This window comes from Sinohyriopsis cumingii, chromosome 2 (genome assembly GCF_028554795.1).
Source record: "Sinohyriopsis cumingii isolate HCF-2022 chromosome 2, ASM2855479v2, whole genome shotgun sequence".
Classification (NCBI taxonomy): domain Eukaryota; kingdom Metazoa; phylum Mollusca; class Bivalvia; order Unionida; family Unionidae; genus Sinohyriopsis; species Sinohyriopsis cumingii.
This window is the reverse complement of record NC_142962.1, coordinates 13,690,805-13,703,125: the sequence shown is the minus strand read 5'-3', so window position 1 is coordinate 13,703,125 and position 12,321 is coordinate 13,690,805. Positions and strand designations below refer to the sequence as shown.

The 12,321-nt window shown below is 36.1% G+C and overlaps 1 protein-coding gene across 1 annotated transcript in view; it reads left to right on the top strand.

The window, feature by feature from the left end:
* Nucleotides 1-437: 437 nt before the first annotated feature.
* The window catches only part of LOC149804356 (uncharacterized), a 34,075-nt gene continuing 22,191 nt past the window's right edge, over nt 438-12,321 (top strand). Inside the window, exons 1-2 of the mRNA XM_089932238.1 lie at nt 438-665; nt 8,275-8,364. Coding sequence (XP_089788364.1) covers nt 438-665; nt 8,275-8,364 — 318 coding nt within the window. The remainder of the gene's footprint in view (nt 666-8,274; nt 8,365-12,321) is intronic.

The window sequence follows — 12,321 nt, the reverse complement described above, 5'->3', positions numbered from 1 at the left end:
AAAAAGTATTTTCCTTTTGCCTAGCTCAAGTGATATTTGCTGCATCGTTTTAACAAGCTCTATATTTAAACAGTAAAGGTGCAAAAATGTTTTAAAACTTTACAAAATATGAAACTATCCGTCGAGTTTTCAAACAATTTAAAGAAATCATATACATTTAATTTTGCTGCATCAAACGGAATTATACTTAACCTAGCTAACAAAGTTTTCTTTTTTTAATAATCAAATTCCAAACAGTTTAAAAATGCGCAAAACGAAAGATAGATTAAACATAGGCAAGGGAAATTTTTGGTCGAATAGTTTATGTACAGAAAATCCATGACCGCCGAGCACTTTTTGTTCATATCATTCATTGTTTTGTTCCTTTGGTTGGTTCTGTACTTTGCATCATCAACCTTTGTTTTCTCTCTGTTTCGGCAGCACCCGGCGAGTCGGAAATGGTGTGGCTGAAAGATGTGACTACAAGTTTGCAGACACACAAACGGAAATTCAGTGATCCTAACCTCCCTGATAATTTAACTTTCCAACTCAGAGGCGGGCCACGAGCTCTTACTTTAAACTTGAAGAGGAATTATGCCATTGATCCTAACGCTAACGTGTATTTTGTTAGCAAATCGAATGACGGTCGATCCCATCTGGAGAAAGCACTAAATTTGGAAAAGGAGGTAAAAATTCAACACATGAACGCAAAAAGAGGGCTCAGTTATAGAATTTAAAAAATAATAGTCATCAACTTGAATCTCCGTTAGTTGTTTATACAGAGTTTGAATTTCTCAGCACACCATACTTATGTTTTATTAGTTACTTTTATCTAACAAACATACGTTGCACCGAAATAAAAATACACAATTTACTTAATGCCATTGCGTATAGGTAAAGGTAATCATCATGTAAGCTTTAAAAACAACTCGAATACACAGACTGAATTAAAATTACAACTCGAATACACAAATTGAATTAAAATTACAACTCGAATACACAAATTGAATTAAAATTACAACTCGAATACCCAGATTGAATTAAAATTACAACTCGAATACACAAATTGAATTAAAATTGCAACTCGAATACACAGGTTGAATTAAAATTACAACTCGAATACACAGATTGAAATAAAATTACAACTCGAATACACATCTCCATTTCTTCACAGTCTCTCATGATATTAGTGACATCTCTTTGCTTCATAGTTGGTACCTCAGAATAGCTACTTCACTATAAAAGATACGCAACACTGAGGAGCAGTTTCATTAAAGATGGAAACGAACTGTTTGTAAATCATTTTTTGTACATAAGTATTGATCTATGAGTCACATTGGTGCATAGCTGGCAAAGGGTTGGATCAACGGAAACGTTATCGAAATAATCAAATATTTCGTACAGATGGATGTTTAACTTGAATTATAAATCATTAGGTGATCTATACCACTATTACGTGTGAAGAAGTATCCTATCTTGTTATGTGAAGCCTTCGAAAAATTCAGGGGAATCACAAAACACAGAGAAAATCCACAACAGATGAAAACCTTTTGAGATATACAGTCTTTGTTTATTTAATATATAATAAAAATCGTTTCAAGAAGTTATGTCATATTGCAAAAAGCGATACTAACGGAACCAAGGCGTCAACAACGATTCGTTTTTTCATTTAGCTGTTCATATTGGCCTATAGATTAATTTTGTTCAGTTTTTCTCGGTGTGTCTTTATGACACGTATCTTTTAAGCATCTGCTCTCATTTGCATGCCTGACAATATAAATATCATCTTCGGAAGCGGAAACATCATCACAGTTCTGCTCCTCTTCATAATTTCTACCAATATAGTATGCTTGTTGTCCCTTTACCTTTATTGCCAAACTGACATTGGTTGCTCATCATTTTTGCAATACCTCTTACATGATCTCGTATCAGTGATAGAACTTATCAGCAATTCAAAACTAGTCACTGGTTTTCTGTAAGTGATGTACCGGTTTCAGCACTATATAACTCGATAATAAAAACGATAATAATACAGAGCAAAGTCCATTTTACCTTTTGAGTCTGTTCTTATGAATCAATTTAAATTTTGGATTTCACCTTGCGTGGTGTTTTCTCATTTAAAAAGAAATATATAATTAAAATGTATGTGAAGACAAGCTTATCTCTCTACCACATATATCGTTTTTATATATGTACACTTATTTCCAAGCAAACAGACGTACTTCATATTTGCAGTAATAGTTCGGTACGTAATTCATTGTTACCACTGAGAATAAATGAGGGTGTCTGAATCAACGGAGATGGTGGCATCGTTTGGCACGTATTTCAAATCGAACAAATCAACACTACTGCAGCAATTAGTAAGTGTGAAGAAAAGGCTTTAATGCTTTTTCATGTTTCCAAAGAACTCGTTGAAGACAGGACGCTATCTCTTTAAAAGGAAATGATATCATACATTTTTGCAAGGCATGTGCGATAAATATATGTCATTAAATTCTCCAATGAAGAATTCCTAGCATCCTTTAATGAGCGGTATGGCCTGGTAGACTGTTCAATGAAATGAATGGGAAAACGTTGGGGATGCTCTTTCGTATATGGTATCGATCAACCTAGAGAAAAAAGCATGTATGCTCAAGTCAATTAACGCAAACTAGATGATCATCCCACTTCAGAGAGACGCGATTAAAATAGGTTCTATAATACGCGATCGATCTGATTATTGTATATCCATCAGCTGATTATATTTATATTAATGTGTTCTTCTTTACTGTTTAATAAGTCGATATAAATCCGTAGTATTAAAACAAGCAAACCATGAGTGATGATTTACCATTTTACCATATCATACGGCGTGGACTGGAGGTGGGGGAGGGAGTTCTGTGAATATCAGGTTGCTAAAAACAATTTTGTTGTCACGTGTGCTACCTTGCCTAAACAAGCCATGAGAATTAAAAGTGGTTTACAGTATTCTGCTTTGGTTTAGTCTAATGTGTTTTAATCTGTGTTGTAATCGTCCGTCCCTGATAAACGTTTTGTTTGAGCCTTTGCGCCTAAAATGCAAATTGCATATGATTTATTGCTTTATTTACCTTCAAAATAACCTCATCTGTGAGACAGGTCATTACTAATTTGCTGAAAAAGTAATGTCTGCGGCTAGGTTCTTCCTTGTCTATCATCTACTTCCTTTCACCAGCTAATGTGCTCCAGTATGAAGTTATTCGTTATTAAACATATTAGTATAAAAAAAACTAAATTTCAGATCAGAACATATTTCTATGTTTAAATAAATTGATATCCTAAATTTTTAAACATGTGGTGAACAGCATGGCTTGATGCAATTAGTTGCCTAAACGAGACGGTGTTGAACATGTTAACTTTGCACTATCCGGAATCAATATGTTTCTGAGGAATATTTAATGTTGTTGTGTTGTATATACATGGACAATGTGAAATAGAGATTCAACGTGCTGATAAAAGAAAACCGAATTACATTAATAAAAGTAGTAAAAAATGAGTTGATATAGGAAAACACATGCATGTGCTTTGCTTTCCATCAAATCCATAATTATTTTCGCCTTTTCCCCTTCCAATAATGGTACACTTTGAGTTTGTTTTCTTTGATAATTTCGATTTTCTTTCGTTTTTGCTCTTTCACAAATAGTTTCGGACAAGAACATTTGTATCTACTATTAGTATATGCTTGTATAACAGCAATATCTGCCTGCCATTGGCAATCCATGTGTCTTAATGAAACCTTTCTGTGTGGAAAGCCTTTTCTGCCGTGCTACATAGAGAGTATATAAAAATGTCAATCAACTACTTTTTCATTTAAATGAATTTGTTTGGCAGTTTTTTGTGTCTCTACGATTGATTGATTTATGTCAAATCACCTGTAAATTGAAGATCGATTTATGTCATACTTTTCATTCCTATTGTCGATTCCAGAGCAGCTGTTTCCTGTGTTGAACCACCATTTTATGTTTTCTTCACGCTTCACTTCGACTGAGCATGTACAGTGTATTAGATCTCCTATATCCCAATTTAGTTGAATAACAACGTATACTGTCATATCGTAATGAGTTAGCAATCTTGCTATCAGGTTTATTTTCTTAGACCGTGGTCTTGTCCCAATTTTGCCATCAGGTTTATTCCGTCACACAGTGCTGAATTAATAATCTTTCTTTCAGGTTATTTTTTGTCACATCGTACTTAGTTTGTAATGTTACTGGGAGGTTTATCATGTCACGCCGTGCTGTTACTGCAATTTGGCGCTGTTAGGTTTCTTCTGTCACACCGAACTGAACTAGTAATCTTGCTGTTAGGTTTACTCTGTCACACCTTAAAGGTATTAATCTTGTTGTCAGATTTATTCTTTCACAGCGTGCTGTGTTAACAAACCTACTGTCATGTTCGTTCTGTCACACCGTACTGTATTAGCAATCTTTCGTTCTGTCACACAGTACTGTATTAGCAATCTTGTTATCATGTTTAGTGAATAATCTCTGCGTTATCGCCACCAAAAGCAAGAAGTAAATTCTCATATTTATAAACCACCGAAGAACAGCTTGAGGTGCGATATTAACAAATCAACATTCTGAGTTCTTTCAGTATGACTTTGCTCCAAACACTTTCATTTCATCCCGTCATCTACGCAAGTACAGAATAAGCCATCATTATGCTATCTCACATATGTTGAATCTATTGCAATATAAATGTTGAAAAACAGAAATTGAGGTGAAACCATTCTATAAGTGTTTCAAACGTCTCAAACAGATGGATGTATGTATCCACGTATGTCTGTATATCTGTGTGAATGTCTGTATGTATGTACGCATGCGCACACACGTGCGCACTCACGTAAAATATGTATGTATGTATGTATGTATGTATGTATGTATGTATGTATGTATGTATCAGACTTGGTCGGATGTCAAATATATAATGGATATCTTCGGTCCTCTTGCACATATATGTAACTCTTTTGTCAGTGCAGCGCAATCAACACTCATCAATGCCTGATTTCTCCGTCGCTTTCAGATACGTCTATGATTCTGAGTAGAGGGAAAAATCGCTAATTAAACGATGATATTGCTATATTTTTCAACAGATTTTTTTCTTAACCAATATGTATACCGTTTCTTCTCGAGTGTAACAAACTTAAATCATTGTCATCATCCTTCGCGTGCAGCAGACATCGTTCCTTTAGATACGAGACGGCTCCAGGGGATGCGATCTTGTGCATTTCCCTATCCAATGTGAAGTCTGAGGCGTTAGAACCAAATCATGTGTGAGACCGATGGTTGCTTCACTCTATATAACCACTGCATCGATGATATGATGGACATGTGTGACACTGAGGGTCACCAATTGGTCAATTTAGCTTTTGCACCTTGATACATCCGTATGTCAGCACCGTATATTTAAAGATACATGCTTTATGCTATTCGATCTTGATAACAATGTGGATCTTGGAGCACCAGACATATATGGTATTTATTGAGCTCTGGGCAATTTCTATGCGGTTCTTAATTTATATTTCGCTTCCGGCTGTGCTGTAGACTAAGTTGAGACTGCGTATAAGAGTCAGGTACATTAACTTTGCGTCCCTCTTGTGTCCCTTCTGTCATGCTGGTTTATGGGCTGGTCATTTGAAGTTTGTTCTTACTTCAGTTGATCTCGAGGATTAAAGTGTATGCTTCCCCGGCATGGCGATCAGGTTAATCAAAAATGTCTGCAGCATCGCAGACGGTCGAGCTACGTCACCAACGTAATCAGTATTGGAGGACCTTGGTTAATTATGGATGAACCTTCCTTGTCATTCGGCCATTATATTGGCGACATAAAAAATGTTCTGCATTAAAGTACATCCATATGAACGTGACTATTGGTATACAACGATTTCAACGATTCACCAGCGACCCAGAAACAGCAAATGGTGTCGACATAGACGGAGGTATTCCTTTGCTCTTGAGTAGATGATAATAAGCGACTCGGTCGACCTAGTCAACATCAACCTTTTAGGTTACGTGAGCAATTCAGGGTCATTGACTGAAATGCTCGTGAGTTTGCATTTGTGTGCTGATCCTATGGATGCGGAAAGTGGTTTGATTTCCCTTTGTAAGTTCGATCTTTTCTTTCCTGCGCGGTTCCAGTGATCAATCCTTCGATCCCTTACCCAGTTTAGGAGAGTATTGTCCACAGTCTTTCCAGATAAAGATAGGAGGATTAGACACCAGCAATTGTAGTAGTCCCTCTTACGTTCGTTGCATTTTCCCATTCACCGGCAGATCAATACAGCTCTTGCCTCCTGTTTCCAGTAGTTTGTTTGTAACCCTGCAAATCTCAACTGCTTTCACTTTTTCAATTTCGTATGTGCTAATGCTATTTCATTTTTCGTTGGTGTACCAACATGTATAATATGCATTGATACAGCTAGACTGGAAGCGTCATCAAGCTGTTGGACGGGGTGGCGAGATACCGTGAGATTCTCTCCATCGATCTAGCTTCTGCTTGCTGTGCAATAGCATCTAAACCGGCGAATCTTCGACAGGGTTAGGTGATGATCCAGAAAACTGTCTTCATAAGTCCCACTATTTAACAAAGGCCTCTGGCTAAACCCTTCTCTGCCTCTTTAATCTTGCAATCGGCACAGTTGTTCGTGTCCAATGCAAACTGTTTATTGTGGGTCTTGTTGAGATTTCAATATGCTATTAAGCCATCTTGGAGAATGACATTAATTCTGGACTCACTGACATCCAGTGTCTTGTTCGCGATTTTTTTCACTAATTTTCGCTCGACCTAGATGAAGTTTGGCGATGTCGTTCATTTATTTTATCATGAAAAGATCCTTAGGACTGTCATTCATTCTCGGATAACGCAGCAAAGCGGCTGCCGATATGGACTGCGAATCCACAAAGGTAGTTTTCAGCTCGGCAGTATCGTATCCCACAGGTTTTGTGAACTTATTCGGCAACAGTTCAGTCTCATCAACACTATAGCAACGACAATTTAAATTCAAACGAACGTAAGGCGCGGCAGTTTGAGACCACCTTCCACTTGCTGTTTGCGAGGATGGAATCAATAAACGTATATGTCCGATCTTTATTTATATTCATGCCTTGCGATGAATGTCAACTCGCCTGCAGGAGGTGCCACAAAGTATCAGGCTCCTCCCGTATATATTTTTCTGTCGGTACTCAACTCCCTTGGACCAGTTACGCGAGTATTGAGTTCGTGCTGTGCCAGGAACTGTATTAAAATTCCCCAGACATACAAAAATTGACTGTTTCGTTTCACCATACAAATAGTGACTTCCTGTATCTGATTTAAACCATAGTTCGCCTCGTTAGTTGTTGTATGTAAGATACCCACATTAAGCAGCATTTGACTGGCTGCCATGCGCACAAAGACTTACCAAAGTTTTGCGATACAGCCATGACTTCCCTGGCAAGTATTGGTATGGCGTGGATTCCCACATAACCTCAGAAAGTTATACCTTCCTGCAGACTCTATATTGCAAAGTTTCTGCATTCAAGTTCTACTGCCAGAAGCCTAGCAGCATCACATTCGAACAGTGCTCTTACAGTTAAAATTCCAATATTGATAATGTTACCTGAGGACGATCGATGCTTACACTATTTTCTTTGCAGCAGCCATAGCGCACTTTTTATTGCCGGTCGATGACGGTGCAGACACACTATTCCTTGTTTTACCGTCAGACTAGAGATGCGGGACGATGTTGTTTTTATCAAAACGCAGATATCTTCCCCATGTCGGTTACCGCACAAATGTCAAAGCTTGGCTACAATATTGTGAAAATATGGCAAGAAGATGTGCATTAAGAATTTTGAGTTCCGAGTCAGCTTAAGTCGACACTCTAAAGTGAAGTCCTAATAAATATTTAAAAACATTAAATTTGTAAGGAGTCTTTTAGTAAATATATTAAACACAAGTCTCTGCTCAATACATCTTTCCATAGTATTTTACATAGTTCTTCGAACGAACATCCGTTTAACATATTGGCTCAAAACTGAAATAAATTACTGCCCACCTATTGTCCTAAGAAACCAGTTTGTCACCAAACCCATATATATATATATATAGTACCTACATATTCAACCCGACGCAGTAAACTCTATTTACCCATCTACTCAATTAACCACACCTAAGTGACAAATGGATTGCCACCAACTTACTTACATTTTTACCTTACTACTTCACAAAATATCCAGTTTCACCTATTTCCTTCCAGCCTATCTTCTGATATATATATTTACCCCTTTTTTATATCAATAGGAGCTGGCTTACTATCAAGATAAGCAGAATGGAGCATTTATGACCGTCAAATGTTTGAGAAGATCAAATGGAGGGTGTGACAGAGTCATTGTAAGTATATTCTGAAATGAACAAGTTTAAAATGTGCAGACAACTTTGTAATGGTGCTGCAAATCCAGAAGCATATGGTCAGTTAGTATCCCTACAAGAGCAACAAAATGTCCAGCACTAGCCATAGCCGTCAGGAAGGTACAATACCTCTCTAAGATCTATTTCAAAAACAATAGGCCTTGATTTTTTGTAGACCAACGTAGTGGAAGGAACTCTCCTCCATCATAATCCCAAATAATATGCTGTGAAGTTCACCGCCGCAAAATTCATAAGATTCTGTACGTCAGCTAAGAGAATTTATTGATCATTACACAAACAACAAATAGCCTCATACTGTGCTGTTTCATTTCAGATGGTGAGAATTTTAATTTGATCCCTTTAGTTTTGGACTCCGCGGTTTGCATTAGAAATTCTGAACGGTTAAATGCATGAAAACGATTTCTGGATATAAAACTAACACGTATGAAAGTGAATCAATATCTATAGTGTTATGTATATTTGATTTCATTGTTTGTCGGTTAGTTTAAAAAAATGATTCCATTGCATGATATTGTAATATTGTTTACTGAATTTGACATTGTCCAGACTTGATTTTTTCCCCAAAAGTTTAAATGTAAACAACTAATAATAGAAACATTGTATCTAGTTGCTGACCTTGTTCCAAAATCACTGTTATTTTTGGTAAGCAACTTCTGTTTATTATTTTATTATCTTTCTCAAAGTAAGAATCATTAAGTTGTGTCAAAGTCATTCCTGGACTATGTGACATCAAGCATGTGTCAATTGGTAAACAATCTTCTATTTTTATCAGAAGTATGAACTTTTTCCCCTAATCCGGGAATCTCTTTTGCGTCTTAGATAGTCGTATAAGAGACGTACTGATAAAGCTAGTTAGTTGTGCTTCTAACACTTGACACGTTAAGATGTATTATGTTGTGACCAATTTGGGCTGAATTTTATTTTTCGTCAAATTATTGAATTCAAGTTATTGCTTTCCCTTGAAATACAAAAGTGCTCTGATATAATTTTTGGACAAAGACATATACTGGAATTTATACGGAACTGGAATAATATTTTCTGTGATTGAACGAAAGACTATTGACACATCAGTACAACGCTGACTATTACTGGCGTCATCACCTTCCATCTTGAATTTCATCGGGATTTGAACTGAGATTTACATAGAACTTTTCATTGATAGGACTTGTGTTTTAATTCTTGGGTTACAATTTGGATTTAATTCACAATACCGTAAGTTCAGTTTTCTTATTTTTTTACTTTATAATCTAGGGAAACAAATTTGTTGGTAAATTTTACAAAGCTTGTTGTGTTCACTCCTTTCTGTTACTTATTTAAAGAGAGTACATTCGTAACAATAGCAGAACGATTTAGATATTAAATAGTCAGTGAGATTGCTAAGTGGTTTATTACATTAAGTGCATTGCGGAAATTACTGCAATCATATAATGCCAAGAATACTGACGTCCTAAACGTAGGTACTATTTATAGCAGTTTCGGTCTGATCGTTGCGATTGTTGGCTCGTACACACAATTATTATAACGTTACTTTCCTCGCTGTCAGTCATGTATACACCTTCCTCCACTATAGAATATTTGTATCGATCAATAACAACTCGTTTTATAACCTGAACAAGATGTTGATGTCACTACTATCGATGGTAACGTTGTAAATGAGGCCAAAAACAGTAAATAACAATTAATAACGTTAATGAAAAAAATAATGAAAAAGCTGGTGCACACTTGACCAAAAAGGAATCTACTAACTCGGCAGGGATGTGAGTTCATTCACTCAGTCAATACACAGTTGCCACTCGTCAATATTACTCCGTTCCAACAGCAAATGTATGTATTTGTATGTGATATAAATAAAATGTATGTATAGTATGTACCCTGTATCAATGAAATACCACTCGGTGTATACATTTTTCATTAAAAGGAAACTCGCCAAGCCTCGTTTCCTTTGAATGAAAAATTTATACATCTCGTGGTATATCATTGATACAACGTACATACTATATATATATATATATATATATATAGAGAGAGAGAAAGAGAGAGAGAGAGAGAGAGAGAGGCAGAGGCACGTGGCTTTATCGGTCTGAGTCCGTCGAGAATTTACCAGTTTCATATACATGACTTATTTACCAGGCTTACATGTAGCTGATTTTGATTTATTAAAGTGTATTAAATGCAAGTGCAAGTAAGTCAATTTCGTGTATTAGATTTAAGTTGTACACATATATGGAAATAGTTCATCTCGAGTTTGCGTATGAAATCTACATATTGTAATAAATTTGGATTACTTATCTGATTATTGGAATTCGTTGCAATATAAATTTTCCTTTGCTCGAAAAAATTAGCCAGTTACTAGGAGCAAACGTCACGGAATAAAGTGTTAGTGAGTTTCCATGATGCCATGGTTCACTAGTAGTGAATTCAGGTCAAAACCGAATGACTGTCCCTGTCGTTCCATAGTCCCTATTAAAACCTAGTGGTGTACATTGATGGTGTGACTGCAGTGGCAGTATTTACGGTAGGAAACCGGTAAATTACACAATGGAATCAATAAGAAGGGGCTCGGCAGATACCGTTTGTGTCGCCATGATGGCAAATGTGGTGCAGTTGTGTCAGGCGAAATGTGCCTGGAAATCATAGCTTTACTAGCATAAGGTGGCGTATTTAAAATAGTTCCAGATGTTAAGGGACAGTCTTATAGTTTCTACGGGGTAAACTGCTGGCGGTACAGAAACCTAACGAAGAGAATCCAGGCAGATGTGTGTTTGATAGATATTTGGCAGGTTGTGAGATCGGTGGTCTTGCACTGATTAGAGTAAAATTGACGTATAGAACGAACATTTCGGGCTTTCTAATTTACAACTGAAGTTGTATGGAAGTCTTTGGAAATTTGGGGTAAACTTATGACTTCTAGCGGGAATCGCGCTAGGGTTTGACACCGCTCGGTCAAGTAAAGACCCCTAGCTTGTAACAGTGTGGTTTCCATCATGCATAGTTTGAAGTGTCTGCTTGGATGGAATATTGTCCATCTGGGAAGTTCTAAGGACAACTCGTAGCACTTGTCAAGCGAGTTGCCTATTTTGCTGTGACCAATGAAAACATAAGATTACTGATATACAGAAAATGTTACGAGAATGATGCATTGAGCAAGTGAAATAATAATAATAATAATAATAATAATAATAATAAAAACAACAACAACAATAACAACAACAACAACAATGATAATAATAATAATATTTATATTTATATTGTGATTCTCAAAATCAGTACTATATTTTTAGGTCAGCATCCACTAAACATGGCATATTTCATGTATTCATCGTAACAAATCATGTGAGACATATTTAGGACTGTTTGAAACGAAAGGGAATGCATAAGCGTTGGATAATTTTTGTAGAAAGATTAAGAACATTCATGTATAATTAAATTAGGTTAGCGATTTATTTTTCAGACATTTAAATAGTAAATATCAGAGTGATAGCTAACTTTATTTCCTAGAATTATATTTTGGTCTGAACAACGATTTAAAGCTTATCAATATTCTTCATGTTAATTCTGTGTTGCAGTCTTGGCAAATTACTGTTGCAGAAAAGTGTAACAGCTTTGGTCCAGTTCCATGTAGTGATGCATCATTATTTCCACAGAGGCAAATTAACGTTTCGAAAACGTTTAACGTACAATAAGCATGATATTCATGTCTTCAGAGTTTCAGGAATATGATTTTCAATTCCCTATAAAAGGCTTATCTGAAATTTCTCTAAAGTATCTGTTAAAAACAAAATCCTCAGTTTCCTTTATTGTTGTAACCACTGCACATTCGTACTGTAACCAAGTGTAGCGTTAACATTTTCATAGCATTTACTTTTAAAATCTCTATCTTATCACAATTCCTGTTCTCTTCTTGTGCTTGTTTGTAAT